General features: G+C 30.9%; 1 protein-coding gene across 6 annotated transcripts in view; it reads right to left on the bottom strand.

Moving 5' to 3' along the window:
• LOC118189504 (RNA-binding protein 4.1-like) overlaps positions 1-26,271 on the bottom strand; it is a 66,276-nt gene that overhangs the window by 33,493 nt on the left and 6,512 nt on the right. For 2 of the 6 annotated variants that reach the window (XM_035360124.2, XM_085826761.1), the window contains 6 exons: positions 23,701-23,820; positions 23,517-23,600; positions 23,365-23,432; positions 20,181-20,552; positions 19,567-19,599; positions 14,291-14,740 (listed from right to left, as the gene is read on the bottom strand). In XM_035360124.2, the coding sequence (XP_035216015.1) occupies positions 14,689-14,740; positions 19,567-19,599; positions 20,181-20,552; positions 23,365-23,432; positions 23,517-23,600; positions 23,701-23,820 (729 nt within the window). In that variant the 3' untranslated portion in view covers positions 14,291-14,688. Of the gene's footprint in view, positions 1-258; positions 11,115-14,290; positions 14,741-19,566; positions 19,600-20,180; positions 20,553-23,364; positions 23,433-23,516; positions 23,601-23,700; positions 23,821-26,271 lie in introns of those variants that run through there. The other 4 variants (XR_004758283.2, XM_035360125.2, XM_035360127.2 and 1 more) reach the window with 3 other exon arrangements.

Here is a 26,271-nt window from a genome sequence, read left to right on the forward strand (position 1 = left end):
TAATAGAGTTAAGATTGCAGGTTCATAACATTCTTGCACGAATTTTTTTTTTTTTTATTATAAACCCAATTTGTTGTGTGTTGCGTTCTATTGTTAGCATTTAGCACAATGAAGTAGCTCCAAAAAATGCATTTAGGTTTACCAAACTATTGAAAATACTGAATAAATGATTTAAAATTTATAACTAATGGCACAAAGCAGAAAAATTCTTAGACGAATATGTCATGTTGGTGTTTCCAAAGTATAGATTAAGTTGAATTTTGATTTTTTTTTTTTTTTATGAATTGGAGCTAAAAAGTAAAAAAGCATGACCGAGCGGTGAAAATATTTATTGCAAGGTCATATAAATATGCGCCTTGCGAAACAAATATGACATTGGCTGAGCGAAAGAACTATACAAATGGTTTTGAGTAGATGTGTTGAGTTATGTGAGGCAAATGTAAGCATCGAATTATAAAGTTTGTTCAAGAGGATTTGCGATTACATGTATGTAGTCGGAATATGTACGAGATAAGAATAGGAAAAAAACTGTCAGTTTGGTTGATGTCACAAGGACCGAGTGATTTTTGCCAGGTAGACAGCATTCAGCTACTTTGAGGCCGAAGGATACAAGCATTATCATTCGACAGTTTGCACTTCGAAGATCTGGACATAGATATATTCGGCTGTAGATTAAGTTTTGTATATTATTATTTGTTAAAGTATGGGATACGTGTCAAATTTGGTAATTTCGTTATTAGGTAATGAAATTGTTATGGTAGCTTTATTTTGTTCCTTGGGTTATTTTTCTGGAGATTTTACTTTTTTTAGAACTCAATGTGTGATACTTCTCTCTTGGTCATTTGTTCTGTGTTTCTGCTTGCTACATGTTATTAAAATGGCATATTTTTAAATGGTTTAAAAAAGGAAAATTCTCTTACTTTCATTACAATGGAGTGCATGTTGAAGTTGAAATAATTCTATGAGTGCTTTTTGGTGAAGATATGTGGAATGCCAAGCTTGTACAATTTTTTTTTAAAGTGGAAACAGATCACTGTGCACACGGGGAGAACAACAGTATTATGTCGTATATTATGTGCAATATCATTTTGTACTTTAAATTTCTATTATAGTATTAATTGTAAATTATATTTTAAATCATTATTTTTGGGTTTTAAAGTAATAGAAGGAAAGTTTTTTTGATTGTTTTCTTTATGACATACGATAAATTTCGCTAGTATGCCGGTCTTTAGTCAAATGTTGAGTCGCAAAAATCGTAAACTTGCATTCGATTAGTAACTGTTGCCTGATTAAAACAATAATGGAAAAGTTACTTATTGAGTGCAATTCCAGTAACAAGCACTATGTATTAAAATAATTACCTGGTGCTTGCTATTGTAATTAAACTTGATTTTATATTTTTCACTTGAAACAATGTGTATTATTATAAAGTTCCTGATTTTATTTTCGAATCTTATTTCCTTTATTATGAGAAATTAGATATTTGGCAGCTATTGGTGTATGGGATACTAATATACACAAAGTTAGTACATTGTTATTTAGGAATCTAAGAAATAGTGAAACAAAAGCTATATATGGCATCCATTTACTGTAAAATTATTATTTTCCTTTTTTCATTAATAGATTCATTTCTTAAATATTTCTATATTATAATGCAGATTATATACTTAATGGTATGTATGGAATTTTGTGTAGCAATAAAACAATTTTTGACAACTGTTGAATTCAAAGATACCATGTAAAAAAAAAATAATAAAAAAAAACCATGTATTAATTCCAAAGCTTAAAAAAATCTTTGAAAATATATATGTTGCCTGTCTGAAATAAAAGCATGCGAGACTTGTTGTTGACTGTTTTAATAAATGGTAGGACTTAATTATTCTATGAAGTTAATTTACAATAACCAGTTTATACTTATTTTCAGTACAACGAAAGATTAATTGTTAGAAATGTAAATTAAAAGTACAGAAATTAATTTACAATAATAAACACAGATTATTGTTACTTTCAGTAGAAAACAATAAATCCACTTCGAGTATATTCGAGAATGCATTGCGACATCACAAGCTCAGTCCCACGAATCTACTGGCGTCACTTAGCTCTGCCTTCGTGATTTTGTTTATGAAGCTTAGTCTGAGCTTTTACCACATTTTACACTAGAAAATTTATCTGAAGCCAGTAACTCAAATTCTTGCACTAATGCCTAAAGATTAAAAATGAAGAATACCTATGCACTGCTCTTCATTTGTACTGTAAACAGAGCAATATATCTGGAACTGACTCTTGACTTGATCACTTGGGACATTCCAACAATTTTTTCAAAATCTGTTGAAAAGAGAGGCATTTGCAGCGTAACCTACGGTGAAAATGAAAGGACATTCCACAAGGCAAACTGAGAACTGAATTCATTGTGGGAAACCCTAAAATTGCAAAAATTATTTGGGAAGTCATCCATCAAATAGAAATTTATCATCAAAAGGGCCACCTGTTTGGGGATCGCTTATTGAGATAAGATCTCTGTGGAAATATCTGAAAGAACATCAGTTTCATTTTAACAGGGTTGCCACTCAAACAGGAGAATGAAATTCCCTGACTTTTCCAGGTTTTCCAGGTGTGTTTCAAGAAAATTCCAGTCTATCCGCGTAATGTACGTTGGCTGTGCTAAGAGGTAAATTAATTATGGTATTACTTGTATTGTGTAGCAAACTCACTTAATTATTCAATAAATCCCAGAGGACATTTATTCTTAATTATTCTTGGTATACTTTGTTTGATAATTTTGTTTAGTTTTCCACTTAAGAAACTTAATAAAATTTAAGATATATATATTGGATAACAAATGTATGTTTTATTTAATTATTACTCATGATCATCACCAGTTCAACACGAGGCTAATCCGGTCCTTATAAATCACAACGCAATGCTAAATAGTTAGGTTAGATTTTAGGTAAATTTAATTTGTGTGAGGTATGTTCTTAAAAAGCACCTTAACACTTGAAAACACAAATATAATTATAATAGTTGTTGTTTTCTCCACTGAAGATTGAGATTAGAATCTTTCCAATCTGGAATAAAATAAGGCTTTTTTTGCAGACATTCTGCAGCTAAACGAAAGAAAGAAATCTATTTTAATATATTGAGGTATTTTATATTTATTTTGCAGCATACATAAGGAAAAAATATGTGCATTAAATTTCGTGATGGTATGTCATCATACTGCTATAATTAATTTCAGGATTATGCCAGAGAAAATTTCCTGAAATTTGGAAATATTATTTACTAATAATAAATAAATTTAGAGGGAAGAAGCAACATTAAATTATATGAATAACATAAAAATAATTACTTAAAAATTGAATTAGAATAATCATCTATATTTTAGCGAATATAGTTATATTACATGGCTAGCCTAGATGACTCATTACTATTTTTTTATTTTACTGCAAAATGGCAAGGTATTTATTAAAAAGAAAAAAAAAAAAAAAAGGTTTAAAAAGATTTTGCGGTAAAATTCTAGTATACGGTAAGGCTTTGGCACGATTTTGAAAATTGCCGCCAAGACCAAAATGACCCGTTTACTGCGCATCAAGATGTCGCCAAATCCCATTATTATTCTAACCAAAGAACGTCTATGTAAAGAAGAAAAGGTTCCATATAAGTAAAATGCTATTACGCCACTAGAATGCGGAGGGAAAATTTGCCAAGGGATTTGGCGACGGAACCTGGCGGTCAGAATTTCCCTCTCCGCGATGTGTACAGGAAATTGAGAAACACGTGTTAAGAAGAAACGCTCTTTGACAAAAAGAAAACTACGAAAATCCGTTTTCAAATTATTGCGAAAAATCCAAGAAGAAACGTTTTATCAAAGGACGTTTCTTCTTGGATTTTTCGCAATAATTTTAAAAACGGATTTTCGTAGTTTCCCCCCCTCTCTGAAAATAACTAATCCATGAATTAATTTACTTGCGCCAAAAAATATTTTCTTTTCCTTTAGAGTTTAACCACTTGCGCTAAGACTAAACTTCAAGGTTGCGGTGCCGTGCGCTACAATATAACAAGCGGTAAAGTGTCTCATTTACGCCGCTCCGCATCTGCGAGTGCAATCCAGAGCTGTAACTCGAGAAATAAACAATCTCGTTGTTAGGCGACATGTGCACCACGTTATTTTTTTTCATTTTTGCGATAAATGCTTATCGACGTGGTGTTCACGTCGCTCGCGGTTTGAGACAAAAGCATCTTGACGTGCGTGGCACGTCTTTTTAGCGCAAGTGGTTAAAGAAATTTTAAACGATATTCATTTTATGAACTCTTGATAACGTGACCTTCGAACTTCGACACCGGTTTCGAGCTTTGATGACAGATATATCAGACATGCACAGCTGTTTCCCTCTATGATGGAACGGAGCCACAGCCACGTCTGTTGCAGAGAGGTTTTCCTTCTTTACAATACATATTCTTTGATTCTAACCTCCATAGTACCATATACTAGGATTAAACCCATTTTGTTTTATACGAGAACAGGTACTTTCTTTAGTTCATGCACTGCACATGCGATTCTCGAGAATACTGGAAAACAAAAGTTGCGGGAAAGTTGCTTTGCCTTTCTAAAAGACAATCAAATTGGAGCTGCGAAAATTGGCTCTATGCCAGCTACCCGAATGACACTCACGTGATACATAATTCGCCAAAAAAGTTACCTCTTCCGACGTCGGCGCAAAAATCGCTTTTTTTGGCGGGATCGTTGTATGAACTTCCCTGACTTTTCCAGATTTTGACAAAAATACTTAAATTCCCTGACTTTTCCCTGAATATTTTGGTCAATTTTCGAATTCCCTGACTTTTCCCGGTTCTCCAGGTAGCGTGGCAACCCTGTTTTAAGAACTGGAAGTTCTACCAATCAAAAAAGAGGCAATTATCAACTCTAGGCCTCTCACTTATGCTTTCAGCAATCCAAATGGATCAGAACCACTAATAATTTGGACATTTCTTAGACATACAGAAAACTAATACTGACTTCCTCAAGCTAGTAAAGGGATTCCTTCCTCAGACTCCCAACTTCTGAAAATGAGAAGATTCCAAGCTTTACCTAATCGAACTTGATGATGGATGGAAGGCTTCTTGAACTTAGGTCAACTCATTAATCTCGACTGTGTCAACTAGATCAAAGACCTTCAACAGAACATTGTGGTTTTGATAAAAGAAAACAACGCAGCAGACTTCTATGGTAAATAGACATTGTGATAGATTTGACATAATGGAAAAACATGATGCAAATAGGCATTGTGATAGATAACATGATGGAAGAGTCCGTGTATGCACGTTGGATTTTCAAGTGGAACTCTCATTAGGAGACTTGTGCAACTGTTATGTTCTCTGCAATTCACAATCAACACTCAAAAAACATTTTTGTCTTGAGGATGTCTAGCCAGTACATGGCAGTGATATGTTATAATCATCTTGATTTTAGTCAATGTTTATAGTGTAGCTAAAATGCGTTGTGTAAAGTTGTCCCTCATTATACTGCGGCAGTAAAAAAATTAATATATAAAATATCTTGAATTACTGTCACAGAAGTTCACCTGACCAAGAACCATGTAAGAACTTTATATTATAATTGAACTGATTTATAAACTGAACTCTTTAGTTTTATTTATTTCTTTGGTAAACAATATAAAAATGGAAAGTAGTAGCTTTATGGTTACAAGTACATAAAAAATAATGCAAGAAAATTTAATGAGGTGGATGTAACTGTTTCTTGTTGCATGAAAAATTTAATCTTAGGGCAATATTTGACACTGCTGAATGTAAAACATCTTCAATGATTTTCACCGAACATTTCACCAGGGGGAAGGGGGAGATGTATTCAGTTTTTTATTTAGATGTTTTGCATTTATTTTCAGTTTATGAAAACAAAAAACTACATTTATTTAAGTCCTGGTACTTATCAACATTTCCTGTTTATTTATAAAACACATAAAAAATAACATAAATTTAAATAGTTATATGTGTACTTTTCGAGTTTGGGAAAGGAGGGGGAGAGGAATGATCAGTGAATGATAAAGAGGGTGCATGGATAAAAAGAAAGTTGATATCCTTTACTTAATACCATTTCAGAAACTGTGGGATTTTCAGTTCTGCCTCCGGTCCAGAATTCAATCAAGGACTTCTACAGAAACTCAAGTTTTAAATCTGAATCATTTGATAGTTTGTGGGCACAATATCGGAGACGATTAATCTCACAGACATCAATTAATGCAGTTTCTTTAAATTTATATATCTTAAATATCTCTTTCCCTACATCACGTTATTCCAAGAATTTGTCCTTCAACTGGAAATTTCGCGTCGGAAGAAAAGTGGAAACACATTAAAAGTCTCCAAAGTTCTGAGACAGGCACCAAGTCTATAAATAAATACTACTCTCAGTGATAAATTTGACATCAATCTTGACAAACGTACCTGTTACCTAAGAGTATAATTTCATGGCTATAATGAATACACACCTTATCACAACAAAATAAGACTTTTGAACTGGTTTTACATAAAACTGATTAATTCTTGATAAACCTGAACCACTATTAATCACTTTTTTCTCTATAATTTCAAATAAATATTAAAACTTAAAACCTGCATTCAGCAGGAAACAGACTACTTTTAAAATTATGTTAAGAAATGTGGGCATTAATAGGCACTATAAACAACTTTATTTGAAAACTTATAAATAACAGCAATACAATGTGAAAAATTAGGACAAGCAATTTAAGTTTCTTGTATGATCTGTGTGTCTCTCTTGATTATGAATGATTGATTAACTATCTAACAAATTAATTTCTACCAAAAATTCTTCCAGAATGATCAGCACAAGTTCGGTGGGATCTCCACCAAGATCTAAACAGGATTTCATAATTGGTTGTGACGTTTTATTTTCGTATGAATACATCAACTAAGAATATAATCAATGTTTATGTTTGAAATGCATGTCCCCTCTATATCTCGCATAATTTAAATATACAGTTTTGATATTAAAATTTATGATTAAACTTATGGCATTTCAGTTTTACTAATGAAATTTTAATTTGATTCTTTCCATTCTTCACCACAAGGAACATTCTTCACACTTTTTCTTTAAATTTTACAAATAATTAGCCTTATACTTATTCTTTTATGCCTCATTTTGTCGCCTTCTAGCTCAAACCAGAACTTTATGCAAATTTTACATCAAGTGGCATAAGTTTAATCATAAAGAATAATAATAATCAGCATGACTCATAACAGAAGCTTGGGGGTTGCCACAGAAGTTGTTTGCTTAGAGACACACAGCCGCTGATCAGAAAGATGTGAACACCTGATGCTGGTATGGTCGGAACATGTTGGAAGTTAGTTGCACTTTGCCTGTCCAGTTAGAGTCATGTTTCATGTAGATTGCTGGAGTTGTAATCTAGTTAATATACAGCATTTAATATAAAATTGGAATAAGCCACTAAAGCACCATTGATGATAGGGTATTATTTTGAGTCTCATTAGCCGCAATGAAGAAAGTTGTATGTTTACATTTTTGTGCCATATCTTGCTTCCACAATAAGGATTAATGAAAAGTCTTAACATGTTGAGATAACTTCTGAAGGTGAGCAGTTAGTCGTAATAGATTTACATGGTTACAACCGAATGTTTTTCTAAAAATATCTATTAAAAAACATTAAACATTTTACAGCAGTTATTTTACAATACAATTAAAAGTTACAAAGCATTTATGTTTTGTAATAACAATACGTTTATGCATCTTTTTAAATTGAAAATTTTAGCTAATTTACATCAATTTCTTCCTTTTCAGCATCTTTTCTAGGTTTATTTCAATAAACAAATGTTTCCACTACTCTTTGCTTCATCACCTAATTTATTAATTTTGTTTGTTTGAAAAATAATTTTTACTCTCTTTATATTATCAATTTCTTCTACAATGAACTTCCTGCTCATTTTAGAATTAAATAAACATGTCTGTTATTCTAAAGAACTGCTTTACTTACAATTTACAATGTACAGAAGAAACTGAATTTTATTTCTTTAATATGAGCATTGAGAATAATTATGAAATGGTATATGGTCAGGGCTGGCACTGGAGGCAGAGTGGCAGAATTTTTAGAATTTAGTAAAGCACCGAGCAACAAAATTTAGGGACAGTAAAATTTTTAGAATACATGGCAGGCACTGAGGTATGTATGGTACATCGAGACACTACATGAATCTTATATTGACAATTTTCAATTTCCTTGATTGCTTCAATGCTTGTGTCCAGTGAAAAGATAAGAAAATAATGGCAAGATAAAAATGCTAAGAGAAAGACTACTGGGATCAAAAGGAGAAAAAATATAATAATTTAGTTTTCACTGCTCTTCCAAAAATTTTATAAAAGATAAGAAATTTGTCACAAATTTCCTATAAAATAAGCCCATTACATGTTAACACCATGAAAGGACTTTTCAATTTGTCATATTTTTCTGGAAATTGTAAGTCTGCATATCTTGTTTTCAAATCCTTCATCTTTCGACGTGGTAGTTTTAAAATCCAAAAGAAAAATTATCCCTGCCAACTTTGCAAGAGCAAAAAACCAGAAGAATTTTTGGAGAAAAAAAAGTGTTAAGTGATTTTTTAAGAGAAAACATATACATTTATATATTCTAAAACAATTACAAGGGGAAAAACTCTTACAAAAAACATAAAAGAGACAAATGAAACTAATTTTAAAATAATGACACTAGCATTTTCTCTTTCTCCTAAGAAGTGTTTCGAAAACTGTGCTTTTATCTTATTCATTTTTCAGAATAAAAATTTTCCTAAGTCACCAAAATGGGAAGTAATATAACTTTAAAATATGATAGAAAGAAAAAATTGTTTTATTTTAATGTAATTTCTTAAATATAAATTTTAACAAATTATTTTTCCAATATTAATCAACATCACTGGGGAACAGCAATGAACTGTCATTAGTTTTTCACTAACGTTTGGCCTCTGAATCCCAAAATAACCTTAATTTTTGTTCATCGCATCAACTTTTCATGCTAAAGGATAGATACCCTCTCATTGACTGAAGAGTCACACAAAATATGCATATAAAGGATAATAAAAGGAAAACTTACCAAATACACTGTTTACAAAGAATAGTTTTATTCATACAAAAGTTATATATAGTTACTGCAACTTAAATTTTGTTCATGCAAATAGTAAATTTTTTTAACAAATGCTAAGCATGTAAACATATTAAGATCAAAAGTTTTAATTAGCCCTTCTTCTGGAGAGCTTAATCTGCAGACATTTTTGCTTAATGCTCCGACAATAGTGAGCAATCATATGCACACCTCAATCTACCTTGGCAACGTGCTTCCATATAACATTCAAATCTTGATGGAATAGCTCACCCTGTTCATCTCTGACCGTACCAAGATTTTTCTGGAAGTTTATCAAGATGGCTATGTAAAAAATGCAATTTGATGCTCATGTTGCAATCAAGCATTTTGAAGCTCTCCAAAAGTTTTTGGATTATTTCTCTGTAATTCTATACTCATGTATTTCCAACAACAAAGTCTTTGAAAATGTTCTTGAATGCAAAACAAACTTCTTTTGAAGTTCTGTCACTGCCACGATGAAACAATCTTCAACGATTTGCCGAATCTGCGGATCATCAAATACATCACCCATTATCTTTTCAAATGACACACTAGGTAATGCTGAAATGAGATACTTAAAACAATCTCCTTCAATGCATAAACTGCTTCATGAGACAGTTTTATACGCAGAGGTGGAAATATAATGTTCTTTCTGTGGACGAGTGGCTATTGTAGAATGTTTCAATCACCAGGGTTTACGTCAGATCTTGAGACCATTTCAACTGCCTAATACTTCTCACCTGCTGTCACACAAAAAACAGGGATACTTGGTATATCAGCACTGTTTCTCAATACAGTAGTAAGGAAGCAGATCACTTTAACATTAACACAGATGATCCATTGATGCATGTGATATTGCAACAAATCAATGACTCTATGCCTTCATATTCTTTACAAAAACATACTCAATGGCCTATTGGAACTGCACCAAATAAATCTGCATTGACGAGAACACATTTCAAGCTCCACCTTGAGCAATATTTTAAACTCTACCTTGAGCCATCAATGAATAAACATCATTGACTTGTGTTATAGGCTAAAATTCCCAACTCTTCCATTAAACATGTATGTTATATAGCAATACACAAATCCATCATCACTTGGACAGCTATTGGATAGTCTCAAATCTCATGCCAAATTATTCAAACTCATGCTGGTCAAATCCCTTACAAACAGAATCACCTTAAATTTCAAAATCTTCAGAGGTCAGTATGTATTCACCAGAATCATAATCATGTATTTCCAAAGAGGGTAATTCTTTGAAAACTGGCACTAAATGTATAGCTAATGGTAAACTAAGATACTTTTTCTACATTTGTTTTTCTTGTTGTAACATAAGTAACAATCACTTGAGTCATCGTTGGGCTCTCACCTAATCAGTTATACCAAATGGTAATTTAGAACATGCTTCCTTCATCCACATCACAAAACTACTCTCAGCACACCACTTGCATACTCTGCAAGAGGATTGTGATTTACCTTGATATCAATTTTCAGTTTAAAATAGGCAAAAATAGAATTACCTTACAAATGTAACAATGTTTGTCACTTAACTGGGAATGGTAAAACTACCACATATATAGCAAAATGAACTGGAATTGTTTATGCACTAGCGACATGAACTAGCGGAGGAAGACATAAAGAAAGGTTTTAGTTCATATATAAATAAAATCTAGACGCTGCTAATCTTGTATACAAACAAGAACTTGGACTCCATGTCAAAATATGCTTCATTATGAGGAAGAGACACATGACGTCTCTATACAGTATTTTAAGGTGCAACTGAACTAGTCTTGACAAGTACACACCACTGTTGGTCTTCTATGCGTAATTCACTCAATGCGGATCGAAGGGACGTCAGGAGGAGGTAGTGGTACTTTGTAAATATGTGCTTGAAGCCACGGAGAGTGGTCACATTCATAGGCATAGAGAAAAACTTAACTTGGTAGCTGGAAACTAATTACAGTTTTAAAATCAACATGCTTATTTAACTCTAAAACAGCTCAAAAATTTAATTCAGGAGAAAATGTACTACAAACTGTTCCCCAGTAAATTATTATGTTCGTATTAAAAAAAAAATCACCAGATTAGCACTGAATAAAAGAACTCATATTCCCCCAAAACACAGTTGTTTTTTTATGAACTATATATTTGAAAAAAAGAAACTATTTCAATCAAGGCATGGCCTCCTGATTAAAACTTGAGTATCTACCATTTATATTCAGAATTAGAAAAGAATTCAAAAATTAACCCATAAAATACATATTTATCAATGCATCACCAAAAAATATTCCTCCAAAATGCTAATTCATGCTCAATATGGGAGTCATAAATAAACTGACAGAAATGAGAGTAGAATAAAGAACCTTTAGTCAATTTTGGCCGAAATTAAGTACTTTTAAGGACCAAAAATAGTTTCTAAAAAACCTAAATCTAGTTTCTTGGCATAAAGTTCAAAGTTTTCATCTTTATGCTAATTAGGGATAAGCGTCAACCAATCAGAGCGAATGCACAAAACCTGAATGGAAAAACAGAGCGGGAAAGCTGTAGACACATTCCACAAATTCAGCTTCTCTACATCGGTGCGGCTTAGACCGTGTCAGATGTGAAAGGAATTCTCGCATTTTATTCCTTATGATTACGCTTCTGTGTCATTGACATCTGAACGCAGCCTAAAGTACCATACAAAGCCTGATTTACTCCTGTTGGGAAAGGAAGTTTTGTTTTGAAACTAGGCATAGGTGGGTTGGTAAATCAAGGTTTATTATATTTTAATTCAAGCACTCCCAGGTGGTAAGATAAAATAAACTCAAAAGTACTGTCTATCTGTTTAATGGTTAAATAATGGTGGTGGTGATAATTCATTGCACAAATCAGAACTTAATAGCTTAAAGTTCTAATTGTACTAGTTAAAAAGCAACTCACACAGGTTTTAGAAGCTGGTGACTGACATGACTTTTTTTTTTTTTTTTTAATTTTTGGACTGGACATTTTTATTCATTTAAGCTTTTATACATCAAACCATCGGGAATTTACACGTATTCCGCACTTCTTGAGCTTTTACTACATTTTTAAACTGCATGACTTAAAAAGAAAAGCATACAAAAAAAACAGTATACACATCTTTTTCTGATGGCATAATGCAAAATTTCTTTTAAAAATACTTGTTTTAATTAACTAAATATGCTTAAAAATTATTTCAAATTGTAGACAACATTGTTGGTACTTTCAATTAAAGTAAAATTTGCTTTTAAATGAAATCGCATAAATTGTAATTCTACATTTTTGAACTAATTGTTTTAAAATAAAATTAATCAGATATCATACAGATTATCTGCCCTATAATTAGCCATAGCTTAACAAGTAGATTCCTCAAACACTAGTGAAGAACATGTGGTTAATTAAAAAAAATTACATGTGAGTTGCTTGAATCAAAGGTTTGAGAGTTCTCTATCCAAACACAGAAGGCCATATTTTGAATTAGTTCTGTCGTCTATTTCACATTCTGTAAAACTTCAATGAATTTTCGATTAACAAACTTAAGGAATTCAAAGCACGCAATAGGAACATTGTACAGAAAAAATACTTTTATATCCAGTGCACAAGACTGTCTATCGGAAATTCTAAAAATATACTGTTTGCACTTCTTAGGTATTTTGTGATGTTGTTGAACTGAATTTTTGTGTGGTTAGGTAAAAAATATGATACTTAATAAATAATGGTAACATAAAAAAAGAAGTTATAAGAAAAAGCCCTTTTAGGTGTAATATAAAATCTATAAAATCTGAAAACTTTCAGATTGTCTTGCTTTTTTTTAACACATCATATCTCTGCTGAGGTACCTGATGCTGCCAAATAAAAGTTCACGTAATATGCTTAGGAGTTTAAATGTATGGTTTTTTTTCTGACAGCATTATGGAAAAACATTCTTCTTGTATTAAACAAAATAACCTGACTTTCTGACTAGTAAATAAGCTTATAATATTATCAACTAATCTACAAAATTAACTATATATATATATATATATAGTTTCTATATATATATATATAGAAAGTTCTTATTACAAATTTTTCAAGTACATAAAAAATAAACATAGACCTTACACATTTTTATATTTAGTTGCATTTTAAGACAAAATTTCATCTTTTTTAATTATTAAAACCCAAAAAGGTGCAAATTATTAACAGTAAACAATTTATGAAAGCAATAGATTCCTAATAAGCTAAAAAATGTGTTCAAAAAGACACATTCTGGATATATTATTATCAATATTTCTCTTAATTACATATTAATCAAATAAACGTCTATTTAATGTCATTTCAGCAATAATTCCATAGACAGTCTATCTACCAACTTGGAAAAATCCACAAGGCCTAAAATTAACTCTAATATATGGGGATTTCTTTTTTAATAGATTTTAACACACAATTTATTCACGTTAAATTCCAATTTTTCATGAAAAATTTCTTTAAAATGTTTCTAGTTGAAAATTATTTTCCTACGATCACACTTATTAAAGTTATTGATATAGAAGTTTCTAGCAATTCTTTTAAGGATTTGAAACAATGAATGAAACACAAGCGAAACAAACTAATGATTAGTTTCCAGGCAGTAGTTTATAAACTTCTCAAGTCTTTGAAGATAAAAATTTACTGCATGAAAATCTGAATGACTTCTTAATAAAGAAAGCAATTAAAAACTATATAAAGAATAAAATATTTATCACCAAATTTGAAGTAAAAAATTCCATGTGGTATGCACAATGGAAGATGGCAGGTACAGAATTAAGAAAAGTTACTCGATTCAAAATTCCAAAAGTTCTCATTACTATAAATAAACCACACGAAAAAATTACACTATATTACGGAATACTGCATTTAATAAATTCTACATTAAGCTTCTTACAACTAACTAAACTACACTTTTTAAACACTTACTCATGGCTAAAATTGTAAATAAAATTTCTCTTTTTCTTAACGGAAAAGTCTTTTACAAAACAGCAATTACTACATAATAAAAGAAAAAGGTTTTAAATATCACTCTCAGTATTTTCTGGAAGTACTTTAAGGAATTATCTGATAACTGATTCGAGATTATAACCTTCGGTATCAAATAAAAACATCGCACACTGTTCTTTTTTGTAGATTTTTTATTCGCCAATAATTAAGACACGTCGAAAAACAAAACGAATGCAGCCACAGACGATCCAGGTTACATTCCCTAACAGTTAAAGTAAGTAAGTACATAGAACAATGAAGAAGACACACTACTAAAAAAAATGAGACATGTCTCACTGGAAGCCGTCAACAAAACTTCTACACACAGAACGTACTTTAAGACGACACTATAAAAGTTTTAAAAAAAAATTTACATTTCAAATGTTCTACAAATAAACGTTAAAAATCACTGTCACTTCCTAAACAGCGATCTTTTTAAACGCTCAAAATTATCGGTACATTCAATGCGGAAGGCGAAATGACGATGGAAATATTTGAGCGGATCTTCAGAGCGGCGCGATTCCCTGTCTTTTCAAAAATATGTCGGTCGTCGAGTCGAAGACAGCGGTGGCGCACGGCTGCTGCTGTGAATAAAAAAAAAATCGATAAGTAGCGAAAGACGCATGTCGATTTTTTTAAATAAAATTAGCGCACATATTTCACATAATACTTTATCAGATCTTTGAATTATGATGAAAAATGATTACCAGGTTACCTACTTAGTTTTTCCAAAAAAATTAAAATAAATAGTCAATAAAAGAAAAAGATACACACTACAGTAAAACATAAAATTAGGCAAAGTAACAACCTTGCATTTGGAGTAGATTTTAAGTAAGACTATCGATTTAGAGGATGAACACATACAGATCTCTTATCATCAGAAGGAAAGAATAAAAGACAGAAAAGAAGAGACCATGGTCATACTTATACCAAAACAAAAAAGTAAAGCAAACAAGAAAATAGCACTGTCCACAGATACAAGCGAAAAAATGAAAAAAGATTAACTTTATACTATTTTAGTAGCATTACAATGACAAGATAGGAATTAAAGCCATTAACTAAACAAATCTAAGTGAATGTGATCTATGTTTTTTATGTGAAACTTCCACGTTCTTTTAGTTCTGCCATATATCTTAAACCACACTGACAAGACATACACCACAAATTAAAGTTAGAAATGGAATCTTTAATTTTAGATACAGCTAAAAAATGGCTTGAAAACTGAACTTGTGGAGAATCTGTTCAATTTTGTGACTGATAAAAGAATGAAATGGAAGAACAAGGATAATTATGTTACTACTATGAGTGGAATGTTTTCTTCAATGCTCCCCCCCCCAAATGATGAGGGACCCTCACTCGTTTGCCCTAAAAGTTGATAGTCTTTATTGAAATTTATGTCAAACACAAAGTTGCTGCCTTGCCTAATTTTATGCAAATAGACAGTCATCAAATTTTATTAACCACCTAATGAGGAAATTTGCAAAATTAAAGACAAATCACCGGATATGAGTATGAAATAAAAAAAGGTTATAACTTCATACGCATCCATGAACAAAACATAGATATTAAATTTACATTAAAATAGCAAAACCAGGCAAAAGAACATGCAAAAATTCTATGCATCTCAAAGAAAAGATTAATATAATTTAAAAGGACTTGGTTACAGTTCTAAAAATGTTTTAAAGTTTGAAAAATATTTCAAGGATTTAACTAACAAGATAGCAATGGAGAGGGAAAGTAGGATTACACATCAAACCACCAAAGGGGAAAAAACACTGCTTAACAGAGAAAATGGATAGAAGTTAATTGTATGTTTTCTCAAAGGTCAATTTTGAATTCACATCATACCTAAACCAGATAGAAAGCAAAATTGTTTTAAAAAAGTATCCCATTCAACATTCCAGATTAAATAAAAATTCAGAAGGCGAATAATTTATGCACAAAGATACATGCAGATATATTAGTGGCTGGTAAAACTGCAAATCATAAACAGCAAAGTAAATTTTTAACATCCAATTTATGGTAAGCAATTTCTTTGACAATGAGTAAAAACAAGGGCAAATTTACAAATCATAATGTAACACTTCTTATTAATTTAAGAAACTTTAAAAAAATTCCACAATTGCAGATGACAGAAAGGCACTACTGCATAGCTACCAACCTTGAAAGCTGAAAACCCGAGGTTTTCACACTGCACGGCAATGCCATTTCAAAGAATACCCCGATTTTATAATGCAAGATTCAAGTTGTTAAACTATTTGTAATACAATTATGGTGGAAAATATATTAGTATTTAATTAGATATTCTAAATTCCATACTGTTTGGCAAATTTTATTTTAAAATTCTTTTACAGTTATACTGAGAAAATCCCATATATGGAAGAAAAGCTTTTATTAATAGAAGTACTTTTAAATACAATGAAAATAAAATTAATAATTACCATGCAATATTTATCTAGATAAATTAGTAATGAATCATATATTGAAGTAAAAACAAATGCAAAAATTAAATGATTAAACACTGGTTGAATCTTCACATAAAAATGTACATATGCCTGCAGTAGATTAAAACAACTCGGATAAAATGAAATTTAATAGAAAAAGAATAAGATATAACAAGAAAAAATAGTTTAGATAAAATCAAATTTTAAAAGAAAAATATTCTGAAAATCACTAGGGTTAAAATGAACAGAATTTGCTCAATATTAAATTTTATACATTCAATCAAATTTATTTATTGGTTGAAAAAAAATAAAGGCTGAAAGCTAAAAACTGGGAGATTTGGCAATCTATTGCGAGAATTGAAAAAAATCGCAGAGTTGGCAGCTATGCTTTTGTAACAATAGTTTATTTGGCTATGGCAAAACAGACACTGGATACCTAAGTAAAGGTATGCCTTCATAGCAAAACAATACTACCATTATGATAACATTCTAAAAATTGTGAAAAGATGCCCCACACAGAAATTACATAAAATCTAGAAAAACTTGTTCCTACTGGTAAACAGGTCAACAAAGAGATAAATAGAACAAATCAGACTATGTTATCAAATAGAATCATCAGCATGAAAACCTGAGACAGTAAAATCTGCTCACTGCAGATATACATTGGACTAGCACACGTTCAAACATACACTATTTGCAAAAAGTAATATATTTAGAGATATCCATACAGCAAAGAAATAACATGGAATATATTTCTTTTTTGTGGAATTTAATCAAGAGTTTGCATTACTGTAATAATTCATACAAGTTCAAATTCTGCCATTTTCATTGGAAAAGTTTTTACGGAGGAAATTATGCCTGAGCAATATGAATTGTAAATCTGCCAAACAAACATTGAATGCTTACCATAAATTAGATCTAAGACAAATATTTTTTTTTCCTTTACGCATTCATTCAAAAATGAAGCATAACTTAAAAATTTCTATTTTGAACAGCATTTAAGGCTTTTTAGTAGAAAGAAATAGAGAGGACTAGCCATTTTAAATTAATGAAAAGAATCTTTTACTTTAATAAAAGATTTTTACTACTGCCACAGCTGAATTATATAATAAATGTATGGCCACTTATATTATTATCTCTATAATGACTGCCAGTATATTTACCAGACAAATATTTCATACCTTAGTATGTTCATTGGTTAACAGCCCACTGTTTTATAAACTTGCTTGTTACATATTATTATGGTTATCACACAAGGTGTGATTATCAGTTTTAAGCTGCATTCACAGTGGTCTATTGGCACGAAAAGCAAAATAAAATGCATAACGTGCATCAATTCACACTAGGGGGAAAATTTTCACTTTAAAAGTTTTCAAAAATGCCTATTAGATGGCTCTTCATACATACAAATATACACAGAATCCGCTGAAGCTTGTTCCCAATGCACTATCTCAGCACTAAAGTATTGTTAGTGGGAAACTGGTTATTAACCTTCACTAAGCCGAATATGTATCTGCACCGCTTTGAAGCTAGCAATAAATTTTCTGTAATTAATTATTTTTTAAATACCAATTTCATTACAACAACTCCACTCGGGTGATTTGAACGAACAGTCATTGGCTCCAAAGTCCAAGGTTTATTCATTACGCAACACAAGGCCCATAAGAACAACCTTAAATTTGCATAGATTTTAAGAAAAATTCAAAATAAAGTTTTTTCGAAAGACGAAATTTCGAAGCCTATCATATTTTATAACAATCTACTGCTTTCGATTTCTATGTAAAAATTATCAACCATATCTCATTTATGGTTGATAATTATGGTTAATATTACTCTCTATAAACCTCAGAATTTTCTTTTAAAAAACTTTATTGTATTAATTTACATATTTTTAATCATCACCTGACCTTTTTTTAATTAAAATTAGTCCACTTGATTTTATATTTTATTCAAGAATTTTTGAATGCATATTGATTTAAAAACTGTAGTAAACACTGAACATTCGAAACGAGATTCCCGAAACTGATGCAGAAAGCAGCAAAAAGTTGGAAGTTGAGTCAACTTGCGTGGTCTCTGGCCATCCGAAAAATACCACCTCTAAACTCTCTTCTCATTGGTTAATACTTTTTTTGCAAACGCACAGATGTGAATTGGCCTTCAGTTGTAGATATTTTTTTCTCCCACATAACTGCTCTATACCTTAAGAAAACCAATAACCTCAGATACTTTACAAGGTGTGCAATTAATTCTGTCCTGGAATTATGCAACAATATTCTGCTGTCATAATAAATAAATAAAAATAATTAAATGCACTAACACAAGGTATGACTGGTGTATCCTGCAAACTAATTAAATCAAAAATGTTTCAACGCAAATAAATATTAAGCCTCCTCAGGCGATATTTTTTATCACAGAAACATCAGGTAAGAAAATCTCTGGCAGACAAGAAAAACGAACAAATTGAAACAGGACTGATTAGGAATGAAATGTGAATTCATCGACGCATACAGCAAATCAGTCAGGTATTTGTACAATATAACTATGATAATTGAATTTTTTTTTTAACCAGAATGAATTCTAAGATCATGTGGATAACTTTAAGATAGTTAATTTTGTTAAACAGCTACTAAAACTGACACAATTTTATGAATTTTTTAATACAAAAATAATTATAAGTGGCCATACATAAATTGACTACTTTCTGAAGTTACATCAGCAGCATGATTTTATAGTAAATAAATAATACTATTTTGAATCCAGAACTAAAAATTAAGTAATCTTAAATTAGGAAAAATGCCAATCACCTTAAAAAACACCACAAATGGCAAAATAATCAATATATTCAAATTACATTATGTGGCATGCAAATATGATACATTACATGATTTTACATACCAGCCATTCAGAAAATATAGCACAAATAATTGAATTAATTTTTAAAAAATTTCGGAAAGGATGTGCCTTACCCATTAGCCACACTGTCATACCAATAAGAAGATCTGCAACAAAATAAAATGAGTTAAACAGAAGCCCAAATTTTGTATTAAATAATTCAGTATTGATGTTAATTTAAAATGGGAAAAATAGTACTTGCATGTTAATGGAGAAAAGGCTACAACTCCCCCCAAAAACGACCGAATAGTTGTCAACTTTGGCACAGTAACACATATTACTCACTATTACAACCATTTGAACTTCCTAAATTTCAGAACGGAGTTTCTTTTCCTTTCTTTTTGACTTAATAGTTTAATCATGAGTTTTCTACTGAATCTATCAAATAATGAACGCGGTACGATTAATGATGGTCATGCATGGAGTTCATACGCAAAGTATCGACTGGGTATTGAATTATTCAAAATGGAGGCACAAGAGACTTATAGCAACTACCCATTTGAAGTCGCACTTGTTTGTGTAATGGTAGAAATTATAGATCGAGGTTAAAAATAACCTTCAAAGCTATTTAGAAGCAATTTGCCAAGTACTTTCCACCTGAAATAGAGAAAAACTAAATGTATCAAATTATCTCCCAAGTTAGCCAATCCTCCATTAACACGCAAGTACCAAAACAAAATATACATACCTCATAGGTGCAGGAGGCGACCTGCGAGAATAAAGGTAATCAGAACGCTCAAGCATTGGTCTTCTCTCATATAAATCGTCTCGCATACTCAAGGGTGGCAGGGGCCTTGAATATGGATCAACACTCGCCAATGGTGGAAGTGGCCTTCGTGGATAATCATCACGCAATGGGGGCATATTTGGGCTTCGTCGCTCATAGGGTGGAGGATATGGCCTCATTCTTTCTCGGCCAAATCCAAATGGCCGATCATAAAAGGAATCTCCACCCAATGGTGGCCCATCAAAACGTCTGTAACCATTGGGAAAACCACCACCAAAACTTCCGCGAGAAACAGGGCCATATCCATTTCTAGGTGCATTAGATCCTCTGCGACTGGATAAAAATAAAGCTTATACATTAGTTCTTAAATTTATAGATATACTGTTAAACTAGAAAAATAAAAACAAATACACACAGTGGACTCACTCATGGTAAATTACATAAAATATGTATAAAATTTGTTTTATTTTTTTATTTATTACTGAAACACTGACACAAAAGAAATTAAAAACAAATTCATTAAAATTAATTTGAGAAGCCCCAATACACTTAACAAAGAATAAGAACAGCTTAGGTTCAACCCATTAGAATAAAATCTGGAAGGAAAATATAAAACTGATGGCTAACAAAAATAGTTATTATTAGCATCAATTATATTTGTTAAATTGTTGTAACTAACAATGGATTTTTGGAGATAACTTATTTCAAGGAAAAAAAGTATTAAAAAATTCAAGAATCACAAATGATAATATATTACAGAAAGTTCTACAGAAAAGGATGCAACAATCTGGCGAAGCTAATATCTTGCCTAGTTACTAAGCTAACTTCAACATCAAAAAAAGATAATACAAAATACTAGAAATGTTCCGAAATCTAAACTACTGTAATTTTGTCATAATTGTCCAAATCAGGGGTTCTCAACCGGTGATACGCAATAGAAAAATAGGTGGTATGCAAAGAAACAAAGTATTTTTAACTGTAAAACCCCAAACCCAAAATTAAAACCCCAACATCCTGATTCAGTTTTTTCTCCAACACTCGTAAATTTATGCGATCTGAGCTTTGTTCAAGAGTGGTGGTGGTAGTAGTACTTTGTAGTGGTGGTACTAAAGGTTTTCAATTTTTGTTTAGATGATATGCGTTAGTCAAAAGGTTGAGAACCTCTGGTCTAAATCATATAATTCTTATGTTCACTCCGAAATTTGTGAATTAAATATACAATGTGGACATCAAAACTTTTTCTAAAGCTACATAAATTGTAAACATTTATTGTTGCACTTCATTTAAACTTATTTCCACCAATTAATCACATATACTTCTTATTCAATCAACTCAGTTCTTACTTTAGAGTAAAGAGGAAAAAAAAAAAAAAAAAATATTTTCATTAGAATTTGTAAAATAACAAAAATCTTAAGTAACCTAAAACATCAAATACAACTAAAAAGATAATTTTTACAATTAAAATTACAAGTCTATTAAAAAACGAGTAATTTAGCCAGTGGACAAAAAGACAACATTTTGCCATACAAAATTAACTTTTGGTCCCAATGGGCATAAAGACATTGAAGTTAGAACACCCACTTAATTTACTATACTAAGAGTTTCAAATAAAAACAAATGGCAGTCTCATTAGGCTTAGGACCACTTAAACTTTTAAATTGTTGATAATTCTACAACGATTGCATGCAAATTAACTAAAGGCATAAACACTTAAAAAAAAAAGCAAAAAATGCACAATTTACCTACATATAAGAATAAAAAACTGAGATCAGTGAACCGGGTAACAGAGTAGCGGATGTGTATATATATATATACACCTACCACACACAAAATAAGTTTTGTGGGCCTTAGAACTGTAACACAGACTGCAAAACTCAGAATTAAATAATATAATTATGCTACACCTAAATTGTGTTAGCAAAAGCTATTAAACAGCAAGACCCTTTGTGGTACTCTGTTATTTAAATTAATTCTTTTGAGTTCACTAACTCTGAATCTAAATTTTACTTTTGGCTATGCTTAAGTTTTTTTTTTTTTTTTTTTCTTTTTAACTATATTTAACTTCCTACATGTCAAATGGTGTCACACTTTCTCTAATCCATTACTTCCAGGATAAGTTCATCATTCTATTGGCTAAACGCATACAGATAACATGGCTCACATTCTGGGTTACACCTTCCAAGAAAACACTACCAACTTTTCATCAATGGGCTCTACTTGAATGAATTGCGATCTTTAGTACAGAAATGCTATCACACACGACTTACTTTCGACTTCATGTGTTTAAAATTATCAGCACACATTACCCTGGGATAGTACAACTGTGAAAGAGCCCATACTAAGCAAACTGCATTTGCCTGAGTTGAGTGTGATCAAGTGTTACTTTGAAGTACCAGAAAATTATGCTTACCGAATAGATTTGGCTATTCAGTTTTCCAAACATTTTTTACTTATTTTCCTACTATCATTTTTGGTTTTTGGTGTGGTTATGTCTTATAAGAAGGAATGAACAATTCCAGCAAGAACACATTATACAGTGACTAGTATTTTCTGTAGGGGGAATGGGTAGTCATTTTTTGTCCTATATTTAACTTATGAGAACAACATATAAGCTGATACATGAATTAAAAATCATTTTGGATTTTCTGCCATTCAAATTATATTTTAAAGAAACAGTAAACAGAATTTATGCCTGCTTATGCTAACTCTTGAAATAATTATGTTTTCTTTACACTGGTTTAAGAGTCTAGGGGAGGGAAAAAAACAATAATAATTTGAGCAATTACTATTTTCTTCCTGAGAAAATGAATTTCACAATTCAAGACATACTTCATTTACTTAACTTTATTCATAACTTCTTAATACTTTCAAGATATGGCATGGTCACTAGTATCTGAAATGAAACCTACATTATCAATAGGCAACATGAACTGCCCCTTTTTTGTGAAATAATGATAAGTGAAGCATATACATATACAATGAAAGTGCTTCAGCTACTGCAAAAGCAAGCATATCCCAAATTTAAATCAACATTTCTCGCAATTAATGACAAAAATAATTACAAACATTTCTCTCATTTTCTGAGAATATTCTACTTTTCCAGCTTTTAGTTTCATTAAAAAAGAATTAAAAAAATCAAAATTACCTCAAGACAGTTTGCTTATTGGCTCGACCTGGTGCACCAGGTTCTGGATGTAGTTTGCTTTTTGAAGGCTAAAAAAAAATTGCAAATAATAATACAATTCAATCATAAAACATACTTAATGTACAGAGTATGTACAATATATATTAACTTACCTCAACACTTATGCTGGATCCCATGAGATTGTAATTATTAAGATTCTTCACAGCTTCTTGAGCTTGCTCAGGTGTTGCCATATGCTAAAAAAAAAATTCTGAGTCAGAAAATGTAACACTACCTTCTCATATCTGGTTTACATACAGGTCTCCCTCATGAAACTGAAAATAATCTAATACTTACAACAAAACCATATTTGTTTATTACATCACACTCTGTAACTGACCCATATTTCGAAAACAAAGCACGTAGATCATCATCTGTACAGCCGTCTGGCAAATGACCAACAAAAATTTTTGTTTTCTGGAAATAAACAAAAATGACTCTAATAATTTCAAAATGCATTAATCAGGGGTATACAAATTAAAGTCTAAAACACATTATGTGACATTTTCTGAAATACTAAATTAGAGATTTAGATTGTTTTTTTAACATATTTTAGCAATGAAACAATGAAAGTATAGAAAACATTGATAAATTACCAAACCTTGAAGTTTAACATTGAAAGTATAGAAAACATTGATAAATTACCAAACCTTGAATAAAAGTAACTTTTTATATTCATCAATAAATACTAAATACTTAAGAGCTAAATAAGAGTCTAGCTGCATCTGCCATCCCCCTCTGAAATCATTAAACCTTTAACGGTTCTGTCCTGGATAATCTCACTCTTGCCTGCTGTTTAGGGAGTGCCTATGGAAAATTGTTATTTTAAAAAACACCCTCGAATATAGGCCTGCTTGTGTTTTTTTTTTACAATGAAGAGGTATGCCAAGAATGCCTAGCTCAGATTTTTGTCTATCCCTCCCCCCACATGCCTAAGGAGACAATACTGACATGACAATGGGTAATGACTGTCAGCAGAGAGAAATCTTAATGTTTTGAGATAAAAGCCTTACACAGGCTAAAACAAAACAAAAAATTTATCACCAGTTAGCAAATGAATGTATACAAAAAGGGAATGGAAAATTTCCATTTCAGAACAGTTTTTAGAAAGGTTATTTTATAAAATATTTATTTATAACTCATAAAATTATTAATGAATTAAAAGGAGAAATATAATTCATATAATTTAATGGATAATATTAGATCAAATACTGATTACAATATTCATCTACAAATTTATATCATGCATTATAAGAACATGGGGTGCCCTTGATAAATTTATAAATCATATACTTTTGACAATGCGATTTGATTACATAATTTTATTATTTATGAACCTACACTTTTATTATTTCATGTTATAAAACCAAACATTTTGCAATGGAACTTAATAAATTTTTTGTTTCCACTAAACTATACAATAAATTATTTTTCCCCTTTTGCTTCAATATGGATTTTGAATAAAATCTTACTTTATAAAAACTTTTGTCTTTTAAATTCTTTTTTTATTTTAATCTTTTTACTTGTCACATTATCATTCAAATTATTCAATTGAAAAATTAACTTTTCATCAATAAATAATCAGTTTTACTTTTGATAATTTTCTTAGATCAAACAAAAAAAAATCTATCAATTTTTAAAAATTTCTCAAAAAAAATTATATTAAAAACTTCATGTAAATTTTATTTAAAAGGATATTTTATGCTTTGTAAAATGTTTGTAATGTAAATGAATTTGTTCTTTATATGGAAATAAATATGCACAAAAAAAATTTGAACATTCATTAAAAAAAATCGAATTTTATAAAACTCCCTTTACCATACCCTCATTATCATCTGCAAATGATGTGCATAACAAATTTGAACTCCACAGCTCATCAAAAAGGAGTTTAAAAATCAAGGTCGATTGATTACATATGCATGTGTGATCTTCAGCAATGAATTCCGATTCGGTCTCGGTGCTAATGACCAATGAATACGTGTGAAGCCGACCAGGCGAGTAGTGTGATCCGACATTTGTTGTTGAGCAGCATATGAAGATTACACAAGTGACAGTTTATGTGAACGATATTTTAATGCTGGATACACTGCCTATGCTATCAAGTTGCTCAGATGCTACTTATCAGCAAAACAACACTCATCCATATACTAAGCGACTCTCGCAAATGCATTTAAGCATATTTTCATTTCTTTAACAAAATTGTATACACATGTAAGAATGGTGAATGCCAGAGCCCAGATGCATGAAAGCCATTTACATTCTTTCATTCAAAATTGTAATACTGAAATATTCATAAGATGTCATTAAAATTGCTCATTTAATTAACAGTTAAAACAGAAATTATCGTCTTTCATCCTTTTTCCTATCCAGTTCCATTCAATGTGGTTGCTGGATTTTCTCATTTACCTATTTAGTATGTTGGAAACAATATTTTTCTTTCAGTAAATATCTGTGAAGAAATCAATTTTTGAAATGTAATAGATAATTTATTTTGTTTAACTAATACTGCACTACATTATTCTGTATTTATAAATGTAATCATAAAAAGCATGAAACAAAAATTAAAAACTGTAGTAAAACGAATGAAATAGAAACATAAGATTTTGTAGAAAATGGAATTAATGACACAGTAGATGAGAAGGAAACTATCTCTTACAGAGGTGGAAATTGCGACCTGCAATTTCTACTTTTTAGATTACAGTAAGACCCCGCTTAACGCGGGGGATACGTTCCATCAAAGTAGAGCGTAATACGAAACAGCACTAAACGAGGCTATCTTTACATGTAAATATTGGGGTTAGGGAAAGATGGCTAGGAAATTGATTAGGTATTAAATTTAAAAAGTATGTTTTTTTAATAAAAATAAAA

The sequence above is a fragment of the Stegodyphus dumicola genome, chromosome 11, assembly GCF_044657685.1.
Source record: "Stegodyphus dumicola isolate Sdum_Otavi_A_Nest chromosome 11, ASM4465768v1".
Classification (NCBI taxonomy): Eukaryota; Metazoa; Arthropoda; class Arachnida; order Araneae; family Eresidae; genus Stegodyphus; species Stegodyphus dumicola.